The sequence below is a fragment of the Sander lucioperca genome, chromosome 22, assembly GCF_008315115.2.
Source record: "Sander lucioperca isolate FBNREF2018 chromosome 22, SLUC_FBN_1.2, whole genome shotgun sequence".
NCBI lineage: Eukaryota > Metazoa > Chordata > Actinopteri > Perciformes > Percidae > Sander > Sander lucioperca.
The window spans coordinates 10579496-10605787 of NC_050194.1; the positions used below are offsets into that span (position 1 = coordinate 10579496).

The 26292-nt window shown below is 42.5% G+C and overlaps 1 protein-coding gene across 2 annotated transcripts in view; it reads right to left on the reverse strand.

Moving 5' to 3' along the window:
- Positions 1-26292, reverse strand: part of LOC116044196 (transformation/transcription domain-associated protein) — a 92095-nt gene that overhangs the window by 20760 nt on the left and 45043 nt on the right. For both annotated transcript variants that reach the window (XM_035997300.1, XM_035997301.1), the window contains 20 exons: positions 25113-25326; positions 24729-24857; positions 23713-23862; positions 21837-22036; positions 21219-21340; positions 19825-20038; positions 19418-19597; positions 19134-19280; positions 18176-18295; positions 16158-16445; positions 15558-15695; positions 15079-15191; positions 13232-13367; positions 10815-11006; positions 8151-8346; positions 7315-7433; positions 7021-7167; positions 5776-5876; positions 3548-3749; positions 1773-1934 (listed from right to left, as the gene is read on the reverse strand). In XM_035997300.1, the coding sequence (XP_035853193.1) occupies positions 1773-1934; positions 3548-3749; positions 5776-5876; positions 7021-7167; positions 7315-7433; positions 8151-8346; positions 10815-11006; positions 13232-13367; positions 15079-15191; positions 15558-15695; positions 16158-16445; positions 18176-18295; positions 19134-19280; positions 19418-19597; positions 19825-20038; positions 21219-21340; positions 21837-22036; positions 23713-23862; positions 24729-24857; positions 25113-25326 (3270 nt within the window). The remainder of the gene's footprint in view (positions 1-1772; positions 1935-3547; positions 3750-5775; positions 5877-7020; positions 7168-7314; positions 7434-8150; positions 8347-10814; positions 11007-13231; positions 13368-15078; positions 15192-15557; positions 15696-16157; positions 16446-18175; positions 18296-19133; positions 19281-19417; positions 19598-19824; positions 20039-21218; positions 21341-21836; positions 22037-23712; positions 23863-24728; positions 24858-25112; positions 25327-26292) is intronic.

Sequence of the window (26292 nt, forward strand, 5' to 3'; positions counted from 1 at the left end):
ATACTATACTATATACAGTAAATGCATAATTCTTGGAATTCTCCTTTTGAATTGAATTTCAAAGTGCTCAAAAACAGAAATTTAAAAGTGAAAAATACACTTTTGAGATTGAGAATTGAAGGACTAGAGCCAGGAGAAATGGGAAGATGAGAGTTCTAGGTGGCAGCTAACAGCAGCATTAAAGATAAAAGAGGAAGGAAGGCAGAGAGGAAGAGGAGGTACCAGAGATCAGCCCACTAATGGGAAGATAAGAACTGTCATATTTTGGTAAAGCTGAGGTGGGCCGAGGGGAAGAGGCCGAGTGGAAGACAAGGAGGAGGCAGCGAGGGAGGGGTGGGAGCCAGTATGGGAAGGGGTGTTGGGATACTCTGTTAACTTCTTATTCATCTTCCCGCCTGCCCCCAGGCGCTCTTCTCCTCACCTTCATCAATATTTCAACATACGTTTTTTAAACATCCCGCCGCCGCAGAGAAACTCTAAATAATTCAGACGAGCGGCAGAGACAAAGCCTGCCCGGCATTAAAATGTGTCTCTCTCACTCTCATAAAAACGGGGATGAAGAAAAGGATGTCAACCTTTTACCCTTCAGTCATTAGAGGGTGACGAGGCAGACCAAAGGGAGGACTGGATCTCCATACATGGCAAATTTCTACGGTCAGCCATTGACATCTATTCATTTACATGTAAAAGGCAGGTACTAGTTCATGTGACTCAACTGTAACTAAGAGGTCACAACTTTAAACCAGATGTCCCGTTTAAATGTCCTCTAGAGGGATAAAACACCTCACAAGTTTAACGCGTTAGATAAAATCCAAGACAAAACATGAATGCAAAGATTCAGTATGTTTATACCGCTATGTTCATTTATTTAACAGCTAACTTGCATTAAGCCAGCTTGTTAATGAGCCTAACAACAAATCATCAGTGTGACGTTTCCTCTTTATGCTACAAAAGTGAGGAGGGTGAGAGGATTCCCAAAATAATCATCACTTCATCACACACTTTGTCTGGCTTTCCATGATACTACATCATTCTATTACACTGCCCACTTCTAAAACCCTGCCTCTCCTCTTTATCCTCCACCACACTCTCCCTCGTAGGCTCTATACAATATTCCTCCTCTGCTGAGAGGATGGCTGTTTGTTATAGCAGACTACTCTTTGAAGATCATCCTCTTCAAATTGTGCGGAAATAATACTCCATTAAGCAAAGCAAATTAGTCCTCGGTTTAATTACTAGCTCTGTTCCTGCAGTGCGGATGCGTACGATATTAACTTTATAATCATTTCTTGAACAAATAATTTAAAAACCAATTCACCAGGGACTGGTGAAAGCCAATAAATCGCTGTAAACGGGACAGTGAAAGAATCTGAATGCTTAATTTGGTAAATAGGAAGCAGGAGAGAGGCCACTTTGGCGTGAATGCAGTTAATTTATTTTGATTAGAAAGACGTGCATGAGCACTAATGTGCACACACACCAGCCAGATGTGCTGCCACAAATGGATAAAAGAAGCCAGGAGAAAAAAAATGTACGAATGAGTGGAGCGGACATCCAGACATGAAGCTGAAGAAGACAAGTAAAAATGAAACAAGGGTAGGGAAGAGATGGTTTTCAAACATATTCTGAATTGTAAGATTATTTGACAAAGCTGTTGTTGCTGACATATTTTTTCATTGATACAGGGTGAAAACTGGCCAAGAGCTTTTTGGCATAAGCTCAGTGGGGATCTAGCTCTGGCTATGGGATAGGGAGTTTTGTAAAGGTCTCACCTGGCTGATTAGGTTGAGCAGAGGTTTCCCTTCTGAACCGACCAGGCAGGTCAAGAGCTGCGGTATCCATGCCAACCACTGGATAGGCGGGACTCCAATGCAGTACTTGTCCACAGCATCTGCCAGGGTGTTCTTGTCATCAAAGCTGAGTAGCCACAACACCTACAGATGCAACAAGAACAAGAAAAATGTGAGAAAAGGGAGGAAGGTGAAGACAGGTAAGGAAAGAAGGAAAAAAAAACACTAAATGCAACACTTAAGGCAGTCATGTTAAAGTGTTCCATACATTTCACAATAAAGTAACTACTGTAAGACACCAAGTAGCAAGAGGTAAGGTCTCTATCATTAATCAGATCCTGCTGCTTCCCTGGCTCTGTTCACAGCAGGAGTGGGGCTGCAGAGTACATCTTGGCAAACGTTACCATGATCAAAGCTGAGCCAATGTGGAGGTGATCTCTCCTCCAATGGTGTGCTTGGGTGTGCATCTACATTATGATGAAGACATTAGCCCCACTCAGCCCCCCCAAGATCTCTTCACTGAGCCAACCTTGGTACACAGATTGTGTATAATTACAGATAATGACTGGTCACCTCACTTCACCTATCAGGACTAAGCACTGCCAACCAGGCTTGGCAGCACAATGCCAGTGGGGGGTCACAGAAAAACATCAAATTGGGATGTGAAGCTGGTAGCAGCCATTATTAGAACAGATGATGAAAGCAATGCCTAATGCTAACACTGAATGTGGCAAGACCATATTTATTATTTATCCAGCCTGACACACAGAGGTAGCTGGTCTTTTGCTCTCTTTTCGGATCAGTCTCTCTAATCCCACTCTCCTGTGGCTCTTTGAAAGCAGAGACCCAGCAGGCAGTTTAGTCCATTTTCACAATCTCTCAGCCCCTCCCCTCGAAGTCGTTAATTAATGAAGGAAAAAAAAACATCTAGTTTGCAAAAGTGTTGAAATTAAGCAAAAATGTACCAAGAATTGCCCTAAATTTGCCATTATTTTCTTGCTTTTTGTGCTGTGATCATCTTATTTGATGTTGCCGCTTTTCTTGATATTGAGAACCACCTCACTTGAGTACAGTATGACACAGCAGGGCTCAGTGCTTTACCTACTATAAGAGAAAATAGAGGTCTCGCTTTGTTAACCTCTGGAAGGACCTGGGGGGTTGTATTGAATGAGTTGGTGTGTGTCTGCGTACGAAGGTGGGATGGTTATTAGCAAAGAGTCCACCTCTTTACCTCCAGGACAAGGCTTACTCAACTGGTGAGTATGGTAGCAGTGGTCTGACTGTTAGAGAAATGTCAATCCATGTAAAGGGTCTTGAGATTGGAGCATGAGGGGAGGCCATTAGTTTGTTAACCCCCCCGTGCTAGATGATGGCCTTCACTCCACCATCGATCTGGCCATGGGAACCCATCCACACTGTCTACCACTGGACTGTAATCAATCAAATTACTACTCTCGGCTTGTACCTGTGCCAGAGACTGAGAGGGGTGAAAAAGTCATGTCTTTTTTTCTCATTAGCAACACTAATGTGATGGGGTCAGTGAACTAGGGAATTTAAAGTGACCCTATCTGAAACAAGGCCTAAATGAGGCTACTGGTTTTATAGAAACAGGGGTTAGGTGCAGGAGTGGTTGTTGACATGACCGTTTGAAAGCAAACAAAAGTATTAGCATTTCATAATAAGTCTTCACATGTTGCCTACCAAACATTGAACATGGATAATCTCACAAAAGGGCCCCTTCCCAGTTTCCTTATCACCTTTGCCAGGTATTTGCGAGACTTGCTCTCGTTTTGATGGCGGCAGGCGTGAAGGTAGCAGGTGATGGCGGACACTCCCAAGTGGAGCTGGCGGTCCTTGACAAAGATGTTCTCCAGGTAGTCACCCCACATGGCCCAGGCCTTCACCAGGACATCGTGCATCTGTACTGCTGCCGAAAAGGCCTTATTGGCCTCCTCTGACCTGGAACAAGAAGGGAGGGAAGGTGAAAAGCGTTAGAGAGTGAGGGGCAGACAAGTGAAGGGCAAGTGAGCAAAGGGTGGTAGCTGGCGGTAAAGGAGACAAAGTAGGATTGAGTGAAAGGGAAGTAGAAAAAAGAGATACAAAGTTGGGCTGAACACTGAAGAGAGGGGGGAGGGATGAAAGAGATGGATGCAATACTTGCGGAAAAAGGGGGAGGAGGGGGCGGGGGGGTTGAAGGAACGCAAGAAAAGGAGAAAGATGAAGTGTGCGAGAAACAGATTATGATGATCACATTCTTAATGATGTCCTATACATCAATAAGCACCATTTTTCATTTACTGTAATCTTCAAGGCCTTTCCCCTCGGGATTTACGGAGTAAGCATTTAACCCAGCATGAATTAATGTCACCAAGGGTTCAGGCGTGTTGCTATCTATGTAATATGAGTTGAACCCAACCTCATCGTACTGTGCAGATCAATCCATGTAATACTGGATGACATATGAGCTCAACATCTTCCTATTTTATCAGAAATGACAGAGCCGCAGCAAAGTAAGAATCCTCAGTGTAATGGCTATATTTATCTGTATACAAATCATTCACCGTGAAGAACAACAATCTGCAGGCTGATAAACTTGAGACTCCTTGGGATTTTTAATCATCCTGGTACAGCAATCTAGAAGCCCCACTTTGAGTATTCGATTCAGAAACTGTTAAGTAGCGGGCAAAGGGGAAATCTGGCAGGAGATCTAAGTTTTGAATGCACCATTTATGCTGACAGGGAAATATATTCTGAATCATCAGCCGTTTTCACCACGCCTAGCAGCTTCTAACCTCACGTTGGCACGCAGTCTGAATAATTGTTACACACCTTTCAGCCTCTGATTAATAAATAAGATGCAAGAGGCACCGTGAGACACACTACCTTGCAGTCAAAACAAGGAGAGGGGCCTGTCAATGGAAAAGTCTTACTGAGCCATAGTTGGTAAATGGACCTCCATTTTAGGAGTGCTTCCAAAACTACTCTCCCGCTTACTGACAGTGACATGTCTCCCAAGCCAATCAATTAAAATGTGTTATTATAAAAGGCATTTTGGCATATGATTAAGAAATGGGAGCTTGATTGCTATGGGAGTCAGAGCCGAAGACCCACCAGTAATACTTAATGGGGTTGCCTCAGTCACTTTACCAGTGTTAAAGTACATTAACAGTTTCTACTACCCGACTCAACAGGAGCGCAGGCACCCAACAGACTGTCAAATCTCTGACACCCGTTTAATTGAATGATCCCAAAATCCTTAGCACATGTGGTTGCGCACACACACACACACTCTCCCAACCCCTAACCCCCACTCTGCTGTTAATTCTCCCCCAGTGTAGGGGAAACTTAATGATTGCAATAAAGCCTGCTGAGGTGGAGGCAAGTTCTGCTGATCCCATAGATTCCTGTAAATTGCCTCGAGTTAATTATTGAGCTGCATATACATTTAATAAGCCTTCCTCAATTTGTCTTTCACCCCTCAGGATGCCATGTCACGTCAAAGATGACGGGTGAAAAGGGAGGTGCTGAAGGGGAAAGGGTGTTAAAGAGTGTGGCTGTGGGTTTGCACGGCCCAGCAAAGCATGGAAGGAGCAGTCATGCGCTCCACAGGCAAGCCCTGTAGCCAAAAACACATTACTGACACGGTCACAAACTTAAGACACCGATATACTAACATCTAAACCACATCACAGGGGTTACCTAGTAACCAAATCTCAGAGGTGCGTCAGTTTGAGGCGAGAAGTGCAGACTGAATATGACTGCCATGACCTGACAGGATAAAACACCCCCGCAGAGTTCAGGGACCACTGACAGTTTGAGGACAATGTGAGAATGAACAAACGGAAGACAATGACAGGCAGAACGGTAGATTTAGATATATCAAAAAAAAGGTGAAATATGCTAAAATTGGCTACAAAGTGACTATGCTTGTGCATAGATGGAAAGGTAGTCAATGAACAGACAGCTGGAGCACTGATAGACATACTTGTTGATTTGAGCCAGGAACATGCCCTTCAGAGCGTAGAACTCAGCCGTCATCTCCTTGGTGAAGTACTTCAGGTTGGTCGACTCTATCACCTCCAAACCCTAACAGACAAAGAAGTGAACAACAGAGGTTTAACTTCAAACCAAACTTCCGTTGTCGCCCAGAGAGAGAAATCGCAAAAAAAGATCCCACGAAATTCTGTTTAAGACAGGGCCATAATCACAGATGAAAAACAAACAAACTGCTCGGTGTTCATTAAGAAGTACGAAAAGAGGTGTTAGGGGAACTAAACTTCCATTATGGTGAGCCTCTGATTAGGTGTCCCCTATGTACTGCTGTGACAAACGATGTGTAGCGGGAGAGAGAGACAGAGAGAACCAGAGGAGATGAGATAGAAGAGAGAAAGAGAGAGAAAGAAGAGTGTCTACTGGCACTTTTAATGACTTGTGGTGTGCTGAACTGCTTCTATTAATCAGAGCACTCCATGGGCTTAAGCGCAAGCTCCTGAGTTACACTCTCTTATAAGTCTCCCTGCTATAACTTGTCACCTAGAGCCACCCAAACACTTCTTGCTCTTACTACTTTTCACACTCAAAGAACCGCTAACTACGCCTCCAGCTACTGCGAACAAAAATCAACCCAAGTACTTAAATCAAACCAAATGCATCAAATGTGTTGTTCTTCAGTAGAGGTTGGCCTATTTCAAATTGGAGCATGCATGACCATAGTCCAAATTATGGTGCAAAGGATTCATCATGTTTTGATCACACATAATTCCATTGTACAAAGTAATTGACTTGGGCTCCTTCTAGAGAGTGATACTGCTAATACAATTTCATGACGTACTTACAAGATAATAAAACCAAGAGTGACTTTGAACATGACAAACGCGCACGTTAACACACTGACATTTGTAATATATTATTAATTATGGGCAGAGTTCTACCAAACAATCCTGGGGCTCAAAGGTATTGAGATTGTACCGATTACTTGTAACTGTTGTTTATGGTAATACCACACTTACTTTCAATGGAATTGTTTTGTGTTTTTCATCAGTAAAACATCATCTGCTCAAATCAGATATGGGCAGAATAAGAGCCAGGTAGGTTTATGCTTGCGTATGCATCCATACTTAACGCATAGGTCAAATAAATAAATACATAAATAAATAAATGAATAAACAGGCAATACTGATTTTCTAATTTGAAATATAGTATAGGAGAAGAAGTTCACATTCCATCTTACCTGCATGCACTCATTCTTGCCCATGACGCCAGCCAGCTGCAAATAACATTTGACCTGCTGTCGGATCTTCTGGAAGCAGTCAACAATGGGCACTGTGGGGATGGTATGGATACGACTCAGAATATCCAGAGCCACATTCACCAAACCCTGGGGAGACAACAGTGTGCTGTGGTTTTACAAACAATTAAAAAGGTTGAAGGGATCAGAGGAAATCAAATGTTGAACTTCTTACTGCTTATTGATTCATTTATCTGACTAATATATAATAAAAGGCTCATAAACTTAAACCAGTACCTGTTTGCGTCCTATCTTTCCATACTGAATGATAGCGGAAGCCGAGGCATGAACTCCCAACATGGCATTGTTGTTGTTTGGATCATGCTGTGTGTTCGTCTCATACGCCGTCACTATGGCTGTGGACAGAGACAAAACAGTAATGAACATGTTTTTTTCCTTATACAAGTGTCATATTTGAAGAAGTGAACAAAAAGAGGGGAACTTAGAGCAGTATGAAAGCTCTGGTGTCATAATGCAGAGGAGGGCACTGGGGACACTAAACGTATTGAACAGTAAATGGGCCATGGCGATGAATTTCATCAAGAAAATTCCATTTCACTTCAACATAAGTTTGAAGGCTGTCACGTATAAATGAAGTGGATTTCATTGGCATGGTGCTGCAGAACCATTGCCATCATTATTTCAGCGCCTTACAGTGCAAGTTGGAGCTCAAGTTGCTTGAGACATCACATTTTGCAGTGGCTGCATCTCTGAATGGTTTCAAAGTCACTGCGGGAGAGAGCACTGAGCAAGGTAAATAAATATGTGTGTGTGTGTGTGTGTGTGTGTGTGTGTGTGTGTGTGTGTGTGTGTGTGTGTGTGTGTCCTGCAGCGATAGAGAGAGTGCTTTAGCAAGCTGACATTTGGAAATGTACAGAGACCCTGAGGGGGTTCTGCAACTTGTGGCCTTTTAAAGGAGACACCTTCCTGGAACTAGCAGAAACCTGAGCAGCAATCTGAGAGTAATGCATATACTATGTGTGAAGAGTCATGCATGTGAAGATAAACATGTGTTTCAATATCACTGGTCTCGAGCTTAGAGGCAGTACTGGGTGTGTCAGAGTGTGCCGTACCTTGGTAATGGTGCTGGCGCCACATGAAGATGCTGCTCCAGTGGGACAGGTCATCAGAAACGATGGGCAGTCGGTTCCTCCAGGTTTTCACCACTGTCTTCATGTCGTGGAGGCTGGTGTTGCGGCCCAGGTTAGCTGGCTGAAGCCCTGCATTAATTTGGGCCGCTTCTTGCAGCTCAATGATTTGCTGTGCCGCCTGGGGGGGGGGGGAATTAGAAGTAAAAATATGAGTGAGTATCTTGACCACACTCACTTTGCTCTTTGACTCCAACTTTAAACTTTTAAGATGCATGCAAGGTGGCAGATCTATAGCAGCAGCCAAATGCTTCTCATGCTTGCAATCGCTAACTTTTTTTTTACAGTTAACATCTTGTGTCCCCAGGCCTGCTTTAAAGATTTGGTCCAGACAGTGTACCAGCTGCACTTAATCGTGTTAATATTCTGTCTACACATCTCAACAAATGTATGCCGCTAGCCAGATGTCCCGCTTAGTTTGCACTGCAATATACACATGGTGTCCATCTGCTGTCAATCAGTGACTGGTCAAGTTTAAGATACCTCATGTCAATTGTTTGTTTGCTGTCTTTGCTTTAGGTTGTTTTGACATGTGGCATACCAAGTTTATTTTTTGTGCACAGTGAGCCATTAAAATATCTTGTGCATTTCTGCCTCATCTCTCTCTCCCATTATTTCTTGTTGTCTTCACTGTGTGGTGTACTGCACAATGAAGCTGAACTTCATTAAAAATCCTAAACAACTTTAATCAATAGAAATGTAAAAGAGGAGAATCAGAAAAATAGTGGTTAAAAGGTAGCTATGGAGTGTTTGTAGATCAGTTAAGACATTTAGTTAAGAGGTGGAATGATGGCGTGGTAGATGTGGAAAACAAAGCTCAGGCGATGGATGAAAAGAACAAGAAGAAAGGTGATGGCAAGACATTAGACTGCTGCATTAATGGAAAAACATGACTATAAAAAGGTAAAAGCATCAAGACTTAAAAACATAAAAGATGAAATGATAAGAAAGAGAAGACTGTTACAGTTAGGGTATTGACGGATATGATGACAAAATACAGTGCTAGAGCTGTCCTCTTTTAGGTCACTGGCTTACAATCCCGGGGGCTGAAAGCCTCAAAACGAGATGGATCAAAGTGACCAAACACATTTACCTCCACAGACAGCTATACCTGAACATCTCTAACATAATCATGACAAAAAAGAAATGCCTTCTCATAGCCTCTTGTAGCAAAGCATTAACACACATTATTGGTAACATTTGACGCAATTGAATTTGTATTTCATCTTTTCAGACCACTTTGGTAGATTACATTAGTAGAAGAAAGTTGTGGTCCTGCATATAGTGAAAATGTCAGAAACATTGCAAACATTTCTGCATTAGAGATACAGTCAAGCAATATTTCTTTTACGCCACTGAAATAATTTTGAGGAAAATCGTTATGTCTTCCTACATAACTTCAATGGCTAATCTGCTCCGATATGGCACAGAAAAAAGGACAAGGAGATGGGAAAATGATAAGCGAGGGCTTCTATCTCATTCCGTGAAAAAGAGCCTCATTGATTGGCCCAAAGCCACTCTGTGAACATATAATCAATAATTCCATTATAACTACTCATCAATCAATATTAATGTCAACCCTCATAATCGATAGTGTGGAAGATAATCCACTGATCGCCGGTCACTGCTAAGAGCTGGGATTTGATGATAACTTGATTCAAATGGTATTTGAGCCGTTCTGTATTTGCAGAGTCTGGGCTTCTTATTCTTGAGGCTCATGGAGTCGTGAATGTGAGATATAGAGTTTGGAATGGAGATTTACAACAGGCCGCTTGACTGGCTAGAAGAATAAATAGCTTGTTTTCCCTTGGCTAGGGTAAATAATTGGACTGCACATATGCAAGCACAAGCACGCGCACACACACACACACGCGTCCAAAGAACGTAGTCAACCAATTCAAATACCCATTTTGAAAAGATAAATGTAGTGAATCAGAGCTGTGCTGAAGACTTAACCCCCCCTGGCTCTGAAGTAAAATCTCCCAAAACAAAATAAATTAGGCAATACAATATTTTTCCCAATTATCTGTTAATATCAGCTGATGGCCCATTTCTAACCTTCATTCAGACCGTCCCATTCATCATGTAAATGTAATTCTGCAGCAGGTATTTAATCAAATAGTATCTGATGGCAGGGAAGTAATTACAGCCATTCTAAACTAACTCTCTTCTCCCCATGTCCCCCCATTCTGTTCACTCTCTACCTTTTTCAATTTTCTCCTTCTCCTTTTTCATCTTTGCCCCTGTCTATTGTAATCTCTCGTAATGGAATCAAAAGAGGCTTAAAGGTTTTTTTGAAAACATTTTTTAATCATCTATCTCAATTTTACAAAATGGGGGGGGAGAGAGAGAGAGAGAGAGAGAGAGAGAGAGAGAGAGAGAGAGAGAGAGAGAGAGGGGCCCTTGTCAGCGTTAACTCAACAACGTCTCAGGGCTACTGATGATCTCTTGAGTTGAAATGGATCTCTTCAAGTGCTTATCACAATAAACTGACTTCCCTTGACTACGCATCCCGGCTTCCTGACTGCCAGGTCAGTCTAACTGGAGCATTTCAACAGGAAAAGGTCTCCATGCATTTTGTGCACTGACCTGCAGCAGCGGCGTGTGTACGTGGGAGACAATATGAGGCAACCTCCTCCACTCGCGGATGGCCAGGCTGGAGGCCATCTCCACCAGTCGCTCTATGAAGTTGAGCTGCTGCTCCTCTGGGTGGCAGATGGCCAGGTAGCCACGGTGCATGTTCACCTTCCACGCCATCTCCTTAGGACAGCTCAGCTCCACCTGGAGATTCATACAGAATGTCAATGTCCATGTTTCAACACATATTTATAGAAGCAGAAGACTGGCTACAAAACTGAATTATTAACAACAAAAAGGACTATATTAAGTATTTATAATAATAATATTTGTTCTGAAAGGATAATAGGTTGGGAATGACAAACATTTTTAAAGCTCAACATACAACTCTCAAATTAATTGGTGTACCTTGGTGTAACTATAATAAAAAGATGAGATCATGGTGGAGGCTCAGTCTCACGACAACAGGGGTTTGAATATCTGTCGTTCTCAAATGTTCTGCCACATGTCAAGATCATTCACAAATAATGCTGCTGTTGTAAATGGAAATTTTGCTTGTTTGCTTTCATCTGAAGAGTATAAATGTGCTGTAATTTGTTTCTTTCACCAGTCTTTTACTTATTCTACCATCTGCTGTCTCCAGAAAAATCAAGCTTCACTTGTGTTTGCACTGGAAAACAGCTTCAAAACAGCTTGTAAAGCAATCCGTTTTCCCGCAAATTCCACACCGGTAGCACACAGGGTCAAATGCTGAGAAGATTACATTTTGAGAAGACTGCCAATCTCCTCAACGAATATCTGGTTTAAGGTAATAATACAGATTTTTTTTGTCTTTATTCCCCTTGCTCTTAAGTACAACAAAAATGTATACTTTTGGAAACAGCTGACTGACAGGCAGTAGCTGTTAGTTGCAACTCAAAAAGATAAACACCTAAATAAATGTGGAATTGGTGACATACACGGTGAGTGGTTTTCCTGCGCGTGTTTAGGTTTGTCCGTATGATTTCAGGCAGAATAGCGCACACTCCCCACAGCGTTGAGAATGTGGCAGTTTTAATTAAATGAAAACATCCAAGGGGGCTATGACACTTTCCTTGCATAATTTAATACAAACACACAACAATACTGTACTGCAATTTATTTTCTGAATGGTTTCAGCAGGACTTTTGTACTAATGACTAATCAACCCGACGAGTCAGAGACGGAGGCGAAGGACAGGAAAATGCTATTGATTAAAAGGCTGAGTGTATTAACACTAAACAAACAATAGCCCAGGGGTGCCTGCTACGTCAAACCTGTGGTTTTGCGGTTGTGTGTTTATTTCTTATTAAGTGAGTGAGAGAAAGACCCGAGAAGAAAAGAGCAAGAGAATGAGAAAGCATAGGTGTGTATTTGTGTATACTCTTCCGATGTTGGAGAAAATTACAGTGATGGGTCAGAGCGCACTTATCAGGGGTGACGCTTGATGAATATCCTGGAGACAGGGCCGCCCTTATCAAGAGCCGGCTTTAATTGAAAGCGGGGACATTTGGACTTCGCCTCTGAGCTGGTGAGCGGTGGGCAAGCAGGCAACTGAAAGCCTGGCTCCTCTCCTCCACCGTAAAACAAATCACCCTGCAGCAGATGCCGGGGTAATTATTCACACACACAGATGTCGTAAATATTAGCCACTAAAACCAATGCTGCAGAGCGAGGGATGAAGACATGGAGGTGCAAGTAGAAATGGCAGTAATAACAAAAAGAAAACCAAGTAAAGAAGAGAAGTTGGAGAAGTACGAGACAAAAGAGAGAGAAATGGGTACACTGAGGAAGGAAGGAATGAAACACAGAGGAAGGGATATAGCGGAGTTGGTGCTGCCATCCGGACAATTTAATTAGGTGTCACCTTAGGACAGACCGGCTCAATGGATTGGTTCCAAGTCTCCTTGAAAGAGCAAAGCAGGAGTATTTGTTATGTGTCAGGTACTATCACGCGCTCGCCACCAGTCTACACTTTGTTTTAGGAAACATGAAGCCAATAAATTAACAGAGCAAACAGCTGAACTGCATTTCCACAGCTTTACAGCCAGCTCTCTCATTCTCCCCGGGGGTGAGGGGTTGTGCAGGGACTGGACGGTCCCAATAACAAGTTACTATACACTGACACAAGGCCTGTGCCTAATATACAGCACTGTACCGGGAAACCAGGAATAAAATGGAAAAAAAAGTTAAGTCTCTGGTTCACTGGGTTCAACTCTCAAGGCTCCACTGCGTCTGTGATTGTGTTACTGAGAATTTGTGGTTCTGGTTTCTTTTTTCTGTCAAAACTGTTCAAGGTTATCGCAACCTTTGGGAGACAGTGAGAGCACTCCTGTGTGCAGATTGTGTGTTTATGTGTGTCAAAATCCATACATGAATACATTTCTACATGGGGACCCCGCACTCCTCACCTGTACCAGAGCCTCCTTCATGGCAGCCCAATTGGAAACCCTCCAAGCACACTCGAGCATGAGATAAGGGTTTGAGTGGCCTTTAGATTGGCCGTATTCTGTCAGAGGTTCCCACTGGTTCAATTCCTTAGAACAGCTGGAATAATGAAGACAAGGGAGATGAAAAGTTCAGGCAACATTAAAAAGTGGATGCTTTTAAATGTGCTACAGCTAAGCTAAACAACATTTTAGTGGTAAAATGCATCCTTTTTGCATTTGGAGCAGTTACTATGGGAGGTTTGTCTGGCTAAAAATTCACAGGTTATCATTTTGGCTTTAACATTTTTTTTTCATATTTGCATAGGCTCCTTGCGGTTTCTTAGTCTCACACATATAGCTGTGTGTCTTCTTTTCATTTTTTGAATTACTTGCATGGAAAAATACACTTAACATTGGACCCTATGTAAAATAACAATAATGGGTTTTTAACAGGCAGGCATACTACTGGGAGAGTCATTTGGTTCTGCAGGGAGGCATGGTGGTCATCCTAGACTGTGGCAAGTTATTAAGAAGCCATTTAATTCACACATATCACAATTGACTTGATGGATTTCCCTGCTGACAGATACATATTTTCCCAGCAACAGCACCAATGCCACATCCATATAAGCAGTGGCGGTTTTTGGCATGGGTGACCCCGGCAGCCGCCCGGGGCGGCATTTTATCATGAGTCATGGGGGGGGGGGCGCCACGAGCACTTGAAGAAAAAAAATCCTCTGCTCTGCGAAGCAGTTTTCTATTATCTATCATTTCAGTGTGTGGGGAATTGGCAGATTGGCGCCCCCTGAAGCTGCAGGCGCCCTGCTTGCACCCCCTACTTTCACAATGAAATGGACTAGTCCGTAACGTTGCGGGGCCCGGCGCGAAAGATAAACACACGGTGACAGGAGAACTCGGAAGTACACAGAGACGGAGCAAGACGAGTCTAAACCTTTCTTTTATGTCAATGGTCTAAACGCGAAAATCAAACAAAGTTACCCAAGCGGCTCAAATAAAAGAAAAAAGCGAAAAGACATGTTTTTGGCAGTAGCAGGACCTTCATCAGCTCCCGTGGCTGATGATAGTAGATATAGTGTCGGCGGCAGTGGCATGCACACTGACTCAGGAGGAGAGAGAGAGAGATGAGGGCGTGAGGGTAGAACCTGCGGTAAGCACAACTCCCCTTAAAACACTTTGGCCCTTGATAAAACTGAGCCAAAAACTGAGTGGTGGACAAAACACTACAACAATAAAAGACGTAGGCATGCTTTACTGTATGATTGCATTAGTAGCCTATATAAACGTTGCACATCATGCAAACTTTCTTAACGAGAATTGTAGCTTTTCTATCTGCTTAGGCAGACAAACACTCATGATAGACCTCTTCAAATTAAAGCACAGGGCCTCTCATTATATATATATATATATATCTCTCATTCATCAAGAGGCCCTGTGCTTTAATTTGCTTTTAACCCAAAGGGGGTCTCGCCCTGGGTGTAATTCAATGTAGAACCGCCTCTGCATATAACAACAAAAAAGTGGTACATGGTGGCCTGCAGGTTTATAAAGGAAACATATACATATTGTACAGAAATTCAGTTTGTTCATTATATTCTTCAAATGCAGTCTGGATGCCCTGCTGTATGACTGTGCCCTGCTATGTGATGAATGGAATAAATGTTATCTGGTTTGAACAATCAATGGTGCACAATATATATGAATGTATTAATATTTGAAGGTATTAAAGTGAAAATCCACTAAGGTTTTGTGCTCTGCTAACTCTCTTGATGTGTAACACAAGACTGCCCTCTGGGATCCAGAAATCTTACCGTATCCAGTGGTCCTCCCAGAGCTGGTACTCAGGGAAGATGGCTGGCGAGACGTTGCTCCGCTCGTGCTCTCTTCTAGCCTTCTCCATTGCTTTCTCGTAGCTCTCTTGGGCCTAAACAGACACATGACAGATTTTATAACAAGCTTTTTTAGGCTAATAAAATGATTATCAGCCCAACATGCCTGCGTTGGTGCAACTTGCTGCAACATTTTTCCTATCCTTATTGATATAAATGGGGTGGACATAAGATTAAAAACACCTCTCAGCAAGATGCAATATAATTTAACAGCACCACAAATTACAGCCCATAAAGTTAAATTAAATTTATTTATTTATTTATACATTAAATAACAGATTCAAGGAGGTGGGATATATGTGTAGGATGGTGAACCCAATAAACTGGCAACAGTGTATACTAAGTAAGATCATACATTCATTTTAAAGCAGCCAGTGGTTTCCTTTCAAGCTTTCTCTCACCTGTTCGAAGAAACCATGCTGCTCGTAGGCAATGGCTGTGGCGGTCTCGGGAAACTTGCACCTCTTCTGCCACAGGCCGGCCCACATGTCCTCCTCTTGGAGCAGAGAGTAGAGCTCTGCTAGGGAGTCCAAAATCTCCTATAGACAAGTAGAACAAAATGTGAATGGCAGCAGAACAAATTTAAACATTTCCAGTTATAAAATTGGAAACTGAATGAGAGCAGCTTTGCTAATGGGTTTATTTCAAACAGGATAAGAGGCAGATTTTCCAACTTTAAATATGACGCTGCAACACACATGTGACAAATATATCTCTGGATCCTCCACTGTTAAAGAGAAGGAAAAATAAATAAAAAAAAGTACATTTAAGAAGATGGCTGCTTTCTTTTGTCTTTCGGACTAGAGTGTCACATTATGATCTATTTTGTTACTGCTTTCCTGAGAAATAAAGTCCTTGAGGTAGTAACGCTACATTGTGTGAAGACTGTCCATTGTCAAGTTATTAAAATATAAGTGGAAAATAGCCAAAATAAAAAAAGTATTTGAGGGTCATACAAAAGCTAATATGGCCAACTCCAAGCTTATATCAAAATGCATTACCTGTTGAGGTGGTGTGATGCTTTCCTGCTCGTAGAACTCTGTGCTCTGCTTGGGTTTGCTGTGCAGGCTGAGGCCCTTTTCAAAGGCCTGCTGCTCCAGCATTAGAGTGGAGCGTAGCCAGAGGTTGTGTGTCTTGCCCAAGTACTTCAGCACACAAGGGCGGATGGGAATAGGAGGCACACACTGGGACATGGCCTCAACAAAGCAGTTTAGGGCACTGGGCTGACAGTCCCTCTGGGCCTGGTGGCTGCCACTGCATAGGAAAGGACTCATTTCTCCTGACAAAGCCTAGAGAGGGGAGAGAGAGACAGCAAATCAACTACCCAGTTTCACTTAAGCAGCAGTGCTATGATATAGCATATTGATAAAGGCATTCTGTTGCATGTATGGGATGCAACATGATGCTGTTTTCCAGTAACAGAGAGCTGTTAGGAAACAGGAAAAGAGAGGGAAGAGAAAACAGGTAAGATGACTGGGAAGTGATAAATGAGAAATTGTATGTAGAAGAAGATAAATGACCAACATGTCGCTGGAAGTCCATTCATTTTTTATGGAAATGAGCCACATGAGATTTTTTGAATTGTTGTAATTTTACATACATTTATGTACAAATAGTCAATGTTAGAAAATATTAACATGATGCAAGTGATTACAACCTTTTAACCCAGTCATAGTCACTCATTTTCAAATAACGCAGCCTATTTAGCACTTGTACTTTTCTTATAACGTAATGCAAAAAAAAAAAAAAAAAAAAAATATATATATATTTGCTTTGTTGGAACTGCACAGGGCCACTCTATGCAATAGAGCCCCTCAGAACGGCCACATTCAGACAGAATAGACTGAGTGTGACCGCGGAGTTAGTGCTCTGATAATCATGACTGACACAGACTCAGAAATAAATGATGCATTGGTAATGAATATAATTTTCACTGCCTGTTGACAGCATGGAATAATTAATGCCTTGATGGTCACTTTAATTAGGCTGATGGTGAAGAAGGCCAATATGTCATCAAATTCCTTCCGTAGAAAAAAATGCGCTTTTATATCATTCCCATGTAATAATCCCCTCAGAGATATAAAGCCTGAGCACCAGTAATTGATATGGTGTAATACGGGCATTAAACGCAGAGCTGAGGCAGGCATCAGAATAACCATACATTATGTGACATATTTGTGACTTAATGCCTGTCACAAAAAAAGAAAATATCATCATTTTGAAGCCATATTTTTATTGACTGCATCTTTTAGATGTTTAAGAGCTTAATCACTTAAAATCAAGGCCTTTCAACAATTCTAAATATTCTATATGCATCTGGTTCGTTAAACTCATTACAGCTTTCCTCCCTCTGCTGTCTCGTTTCCATATTTAGCATAAATGAATCTGTCCTCATTAAATGGAATTGCACGTTTTGAAACAGTAATGGGAGGGCCAAGGTCAGAGTTAATGTCCGCTTGCGTCATTGATAAGATACAGAAAAGAATATGGGGAGTGGATGGGTGTACACAATGAGAAGTAACAGGCAATGTGCAAGTCAAAAATACTTGGGGTAGTGAGAAGACGTAAGCGTGCATCTGTTTTTATGATTTAGATTCTGAAAGAGAGTTATTTGCCAACCAAGGGACACATTTTAGATTTTAAAAAGTATTGACAACAGTATTGGCAACACTTTAATACTGTATGCCATGCAAATGTAAAATATTTTAGCAATACCTAATATGCAAAATTACATCAAATGTTGCCCCATAAAGCTGGATGGACATTCTGTTGTTGCTGATGCTTAAAACATCCTCAGGCAAGTGCATTTCTTTCTCTTATTTAATATTCACAACATTTAAAAATATGATGGCTTGGTTACACATATAACCTCAACCATCAGCATACTTCCACTGTACTCTGAGCAATACTAAAATGTACTGTGTATACAACTCAAGTTACTTAGCTATGTGCTTCTCTGGTCGGGGTGTAACTAGATAGAAGCCAGTGAGTAAGTTAACTAAGTCAATGTTATACTCACATGCTGCTGCCTGTCAGAGAGGATCTTCCAGAGGCGAGGGAAGAGCTGAACCCAGGTCTTCTCAGCCAGCGGTGTGGAGATGTGACAAAGCTGGACAAGAGCGTTCAGAAGTGCCCCCGTCTAACACAGAGCAGAGAAAAAATGACAGCTGCTGACTCATCAAGGCAAGGGTTCAGAATCCTTGTCTCCGGGAGAGTACTGCTGATTTACTATCCTACTGGGTGGTTAATTGCAGTGTAGTAGTCGAGACCACCTAAACCAAGACCAAGTCATTACTAAGACCAGAGTGTTTCGAGACTGAAACAAGACCGCCACTTTGAGGGATTGAGACCAAGTCAAGACCAAGACCAGATTTGTGTTAGACAGCCAGAGCGTCTTCTCCTGTCTCCCGCATTCACTTTCTTGGGAGTGTGTGTAAAGGGGACAAGGAGAGGGGGGTTTTACGGAAACAAATTTCAAATTAGACACGAGTCAAGTTATTGGTTGCATTTGCAAGTTTTAACACATAGGCATAAATCAGACAATGCTTTTTGAATTTGGCGAAATCCCTGCAGTTTTGGTCTTGACCGGTCTTAAAATAAAATCCTGAGACTAGACCGAGTAAAAATGCGGACAATTCCGAGACAAGACCAAGACCTTCAAAAATTGGTCTTAAGATCGGTCTTATCGCATCTTATTGCTAAAATAAAAATCAGCAGGGCTCTGGATCACAAACAACTTTACACAGAATAGAAGAGGGAAAATTTTTCAAATATATGATGAAGTTAAATATCTCAAACGTTCTCTATAATATTGCTAGTAGTAGCCCCTGGGTAATTAGGGCAATTCTAAAAATTCTTCAACATAATGCTTAGATACATAATTTCCCCCAACTTTGTCAAAATCCAAATCAGTTTTAACAGCCCCTCAGTACACTGTAGGACAGAATACGTGCTGGTTCCAGAAAGGCCAAACTTACCTTGACCTCCCGCAGTGAGTCTAGAAACTTGTCATGGCGGTTTGTCAGCATGTGCAGTTGGTTGCCTGCATCTCTCTCAGCCTGCTCCTTAGTCTTGGGGATGGCTGTCTGGTCACCTGGTGCTAACTCTATGTCTATCTCCACATCCTGCCAGAGCAGAGAAGAAAACAATCATCTTTTAATCTTTTCTCAGGACCACAGTATGTAACGTGTGTGTGTGTGTGTGTGTGTGTGTGTGTGTGTGTGTGTGTGTGTGTGTGTGTGTGTGTGTGTGTGTGTCCCACCTCCTCCTTGGTCTCACTGTTCTCCCTCTCACGTGGCTCCTGCTTGACATGCGTTGCCATGGCGAAGGCGGCGCGGTCATGGCTGTCAGCCAGGTTGATGACGTTAGTGATGGAGGGCAACATGGATCCCTGGCAGCTGGTGCCGATGATGGTGTTTCGCTCACACACTGCCAACAGCAGCTAACAAGCACATACACACACACACAAACACAAACGCGCACACAAAAACCAAGGGAAAAACGCAAAGATCAGCGACAGTAAATGACATGACAACTTTCAGCGTGACAAGAGGGTAGCCGAAGCTAAACCAAAAAACAAACATTTTATGAATTAAAAATGTATTAGGTTTTCATGCTGGATAAAAGGCTTGAAAGGCCTACTGAAAGATTAGAGGCAGCGCTGTTTACCTCTATGCACTGTTTGATCCAGAAGTGGCTGCCCATGGCCTCCCAGTTCTGAGAGCAGCAGATGTAGAGCAGCCTCTCATAGACACGGCGCTTCATGGAGGCGTCAAACACCTCAAAGAACTTGGCTCTGATCAGTGGCTGAGTGCACCGGAGCCCCGAGAGGAAGGCTGGCTCCAACTTGGAGGTGATGTCACTTCCTGAAAGGCTCTCATCCCTGAACAATGTGAGGGACAAACCATTTATTTGACAGAGCTTGCATGCTGGCTCTTACCCATTGAACTTGTGAACTTGAGTATCATATACATTTTTTTGCTGAGAGTATATCAGAGATGTGCTGACTCTATGGTCAGTTTGGAAGCCATCATCAACTCTCAGATATTTTGCAGCAATTTGAGGAGGCTTGAGACTTTCTTTTTTTAATTTTTCTTTAAATGACTTTTACTTTTGTTACTTTTTAAATGAATTATCATATCAAACATAATATGTTTTTGTTTCTTTACTATTACATTTGCATTAATGTCTTAATAAATTATCTACCACTAATTAGTATCTACGTCATTTTGACGTCACGATGGCGCACCAGCCTGGCTGCGGTTACTGTAAAACGGCCGTAACAGAAGGGAAGGTGGGATAAAAGAAACAACAAAGGCAAGGCTGCCCCAGCTGCATATTGCCCGTATTTGCGCCATTCTCTTAATCACACATTGTTCGGGCACAGCTGCTTTATGATGCCATTATCATTACGTGCTGTCCATCATGGCTTTACTGCTCGTTCTAAATCTTTTGACATGAAGAGCAGATGGGGTGGAGGGATACAGGGTACATTTGGCTGATTAAATGTGTATGTGGGTAAGACAGAAAGACAAAGAGAGCCAGGTTTGATGAATAGCGGGCAGAAGGACAGTCTCTCCCCTCTGGCCCCCACCTACTGGGTGTCCTGTCAGGAGTTGGCTGAGTCCTGACACTACTTTAGCTCAGTGAAACACCCTGGCACATTATCCATCTCTATCACTATGTGCTGTCTTTCTGATCCCTTCTACACAATGCCACCCTCCTATTCTCCACCTTTACTCCATTTACAGCTTTAATTTCTAATAATTAATTACTCTTTTTCCATGTACCACCAACTGACTCTAACCATTTCCATTTATCTACCATGACGTATTATTTCCTATCCTTACTTTGATCTTTAAAAAAAGATGAATGGTACACTGCTCCTGCTTCAAACCCCCTCCTCCTCGTCTCTATTTTTTCTACTGCTCCTTGACCCAACCTCTCGTGTCTTTCCCCGCCTCAACCTCCCGACCTTCATCCCTCCTTTTAAGATGGATGCAAGGGCGGCATGGCGGCAGCGGCAGCGGCCATTTGGCCATGTGATGAATGGTGGTAATTACCTGTAGACGTAATTAACGAGGTCCAGGAACTGGGCATTTAACTCAAGTTCATCGGGGAAACGCTTCTCTATGTAGGTCATCATCTTCACCAGCAAGACGGACTTCTCACGTATGTTAGGCATCTAAAAGGGAGGAGGAAAAGAGGGATGTCGGTTATAAAGGAGAGATAAAGAGAAGAGGGAAGAAAATAAAATTAAAAAAAAACAGATAATCTATTTTTTTGTTTTATTCTTGTGACCACATCCCTCTGTCTAGCTCAGCCTTTTACTGTGTGCTGTCCTTTTACATCTTAAAAAAAATAAATATTAATAAATAAAAAAAAAAACTAAAAAAAAACCCAAAGACATCTCTGTAGGTATATGTGGGTGCTCGTGTTAACCTTACTGGGTTTATAAACTGTGCTTTGCTTGTCGTTTGTCCAAAGGTTTCACACCTTTTAAAATGTACTGTGCCGATTCAGTTCAGTCACATCTGCTATTGTCAAAGAAACAATGCGACGATCTGCTGAATCCCACATTTTTATTTGTTTGCACACATTATCACACATTTTCTGTAAATTAATATTGATTCAGAGTCGAACAATCTGTACTGTCTCGCAGAGAAAAGCCTCCTTCTTACCTGATTCGCAGCCATGGGAGAATTGTTTTTCACCCACTCTTCAACAATTTTGACGACAGCCCGGAGGATTTTGGGGTCAGGTGACTTCTCAATCAGCGAAGTGAGGATGACCTGGATGAAGTTCTTCCTCATTTCAATGCTCATGACAGACAGTCGAGTCTTCACCAGGTCAAGACTCAGCATCACCAGCTCACTGGTCACTATGAGAACAGAGAGATTAACAGTCAGGCAGGACTGAGACAAACAAGCTACCAAGAAACAGGGTCAAAATATGAGAGGCATTTTAGTATTATTATTGATGGAAAGTATTTGTTGACATTTGTGAATAAATTATTGTGCATGTTTTTCCGTAAATAAGCTTCAACAGACACCAGCTAAGGTGAGTCTGTCTTCCAAACACTTTATTTGTACTTTTCCAATTATCACATAAAACAATCGTATTCTCTATTTAACAAATAACCATAGAAAAACAATCCCAACAAGAGAAAGACAAAGACAGACCAAACCCCAAATCAACCTGACAGACTTGTATGAGTCTGTCTTCAATATCAGCTAAGTAAGCAACCAACATACAGGATTTCTTCTCTTCATTGCTATTCTAAAATATAAGAGCTGTAACAGAAAATAAAGTCTCGCCGTGTGTCTTTTTTTCTCAAGAGTCAAGCTGGTCTTGAACAATGTGAATCGTGCACTTTGTTTTCAATAGTGATAGCAGCCAAAATACAACTAAACAGTTCCAATACAATCGGGATGTAACTAATTCAATAAAGTTTATTTGACTAGCGAGACATTTGCAATCTTTAGAGGCAAAAGCCTCGCTGGTCAGCTTGCCTTTTGTCTTAGTGACTCTAACTGTGCTTAGCGGAGGGTAAATGTCTGTTTTCCCCGATATAGTCACTAGGAGCAAAGTGAAAGCACTGATAGCATCTTTCATCCATTACCTCCCATCTGAAGCCAATCTGGTAAAGCCAAGCTCAGATAAGTCAGTGAACATGGAACCTCGATGAATTTTGTAATTGTCATGAGAAAGCTAAACAACCTAAAACACTTAACAACAACACTGTCTTTACTCTTGCTGCCTAACATACAGTACAAAGCAAGTTGTCAAGAGGTTCCGCGCCAAACCATCTACCGTTTACTCTTTCAAACCCATAGCAAAACAGCACAAGGTGACCATCTGTCTGCTTTATCCTGAGAAATACTAGGAGCCAATACAGGGTGGGAACCAGAGCTGTGAAACCAGACTTTCTGTAGAGTAGATCACCCCCCTACCACAACAGCTATTGAGAACACAGCTGGGGTCATTGATATAGAACTTTTGATACGGTTTTTTATATGGAGCCAGGCACTGGTGAGATACCTGGGATACCTGAGCTCTAACTGGGTCTAAAGAGGGTTGCCATACGAGTGTGTGTGTGTGTGTGTGTGTGTGTATTGTGCACAACTGACCTCACACACACACAACCCCTTGTTAGATCAGGGTTAGGGAAAGTACGCACACTAGACTTCCTGATAATGTCAGCCAGCTGTAACTGCAGACCTGCAGAATAAGTTCCACTGAAACGGTAACTGATGTCTGGGGATCTCTGAGCTCCAATGGTGACTCAAGAACGGGGGGAATGGTCAGAATCTATTTTGTTTGTATCTGTGGTGGACTACATAACTTGTATTTATCAAAATCACAATTCAAAGCTATATTACATACTAGAGTGAGAGAGAGTGAGTGAGTGAGTGAGTGAGTGAGTGAGTGAGAGAGAGAGAGAATGTGCGCGTGTGATATTCTTTATGTAGTAATATAATGTATACTGTGTATGTGTGCTTGTTATGTCTGCGCTCGGCTTCCTCATATCTTCCCACTGAAGTCATGTGCATGTACCCGTGCTGGTTTCAGTGACCCCTGGGTTGGCCTGCTGGGGGCTCAGGTGTTCCCGCACCATCTTCTGTAGTGAGCGCATGAACACCGAGATGAGGCGGTCGATGTAGCTGGCATTGTAACTGCAGGCGGACTTCAGGATCATCAGTGTTCCTGGAAAACAAATGAAGGTGAAGAGAGGAGGATGAAGGGAGGGGGAAAAAAATGGGAAATGCAATAACATGACAAGAACCTCAACCTCTGCGGGGCGACGTAACAGACACACACCTGCAGTCAGCTTGTGTTCAGCCACACAGCATGATAAGGACTTGGCTTTTTCTTTTTTTTTAGGGAATTTAACAAAGGTTTGTCACAGAGGCAGGGATAGGTATGAGTAATGTCCCTCTCTGTTGCTGCTCCCTCGGGTGGAGACAAATGTCACTGCCCATCACATCAGCACCACCTCTCTGCGACAGCAGGATACCAAATGCATTTTATTGACCACAACTGCCATTTTGGGAAACCGTATAAAATAGCATTACCTTTGGACTGCTCTCCAGTAGCTATTTGTCACCTTGAGGGGCCTTAATCTGTAACGCTACTAGATATTTCAAATAAAAGAAGAACAATCTAATAATTGTCTCCTGGGAATAAGCTTTAATGTAAGCCTTTTCTATTAATGCTCTCTGACATCTGGGAGGATAAGAGTAATGGTCATACAGGAAGGGTGGCCGAAAGCAGCAATCCTTCCCGAGACAACCTTTCCCGACCCGCTGGACTGTGGCCTTCGTTTAAACACCAGATGTTAGCCCAAGCAGCAGGGCTCATCGGCTTGCATTTTAACGACCCACTCACTGGCTTAATTGCTAAAAGTGACTGAGGCAGCTTGGTTTTGTAGGGATGGAGTGGGAGTGTGAAACCTTGTTTAAAAAAACCCACAGGTTTATGAGCAACAAAGTGAGAATAACAGAGCACAAGGTGGTAGAAAGGGATACATGAGATGAAGAAAAAAGGGAGAGGTGGAGAGCTGAAGGTCTTACCGAAGAGCTGTGTGGGGTTAGTGTTGCTTGTGGCTTTTTCATAGTTGGTAAGTCCTTCATAGATGACCTTGCCCACAGCAGCATACAGACACTCCAATTCCTCATACTTAGATGCCACTGTTGATGTGCCTAGAGGGAGAGAGAAGTGTTTGCTTCAAAGAAAGAAAAGCTGAGAATCTAAAGCAATGCCTTAGTTTTAGCACATGACTAAAGCAAACTTAAGAATTTAAGCATCAATCAACAGAACAAAGTTCCATGTATTTTGGCACATCTTCAAAGAACACAGAAGGGAGTTCACAATTATTCAGACAACTCAAGACATGCAGTGCTTTTCCTGAGTCTGAGGATAGCTGGCCTGTTCCAGTTAGACTACTGGCAACCTACTAGGCTCAGTGGGGAAGATGCTCATGAGGCGAGAAAGGAGAGAATGGACAGCCCGCAGGACTTTGGTGTTGCCGCAGGTCATGCATGCAGCGATGCCCCGCTGGAGGGGTTTGAAATGGGCCAGGATGGCTGGGGACTGCAGCACTGTCAGCAGGAAGCAGAGAATCTCCAGTCCAGTGCAGATGTTAGAGATGTTAGCCTGTGCTGTCTGCTCCTGAGAGGACACGGTGGAAAACAGAGAAACCAGGATGTCAGTGGCGTAAAAGAAGTATGTACATAATTCAAGTAACCACAAGTGTCATTCTTATTCTTTCTTACAAAAGACAGAACTATTAAGCACCTATTATGCTTTCTAATACATGTCAGCAACATAGCCAGACCTATCTTTTTCAGACATAAGGATACAACCCTAAAACAAAGCAAGAAAAAGTACTGTGCAAATTCATCGGTAGATGCATTAATCATTCAGGTTTTTATTCCATTCAAATTCTACAACAAATTCAGAATCAATATTCTACACACAGAGGTATTCCTCAAACAAAAGAACCAAGGCAATGTGATTGCTGCTAAACCAAAGATCAATGGCCAACATCGGGTCCTAATTTTGTCTAAATTGCAATCAAGGTTTACAACGATGGCAGGACCAAGAGGATAATCTGGGACAGATCCATAGCACTAATCTTGGCTAATGAACAAGGTGACTCTTGTGATAAGGCTCCTGGTAGATATTAGGGTAGTATTGATTTGGCAATGTATTAACAGAATGGAACCTCGCCTCTGAAGCCATGCAGATAGGGCATATGCATGTATGTGCATGAGGGTTTGATTGTGTGCATGTTTTGTTCCCCGTGCCCCTCCTCATTTGCCCTCTCACGCCACTCCTCCTGACTCTTAATCACTGCCATGCCAGTACAAAGAGATGATAAAAGGTAATCCGATTTAGAGCATTGTTCATTAGTCTGAGCAAGATGGCTAGGCAGGTAGAGCATGCTCCCAAGGGGAAAGGGCCTGTGTATGTGCATCTGCATAAGAACGACAGAAAGCCTTGTTTGTCAGACTGGGATCTGGAAGGGCTGATGTTTTGTCTGGAGGGGCTGATGTTTTGTGTGTATGTGTGTGTGTGTGTGTGCGTGTGCGTGTGTGCGCGCGTGCGTGCGTGCGTGTGTGTGTGTGTGTGTGT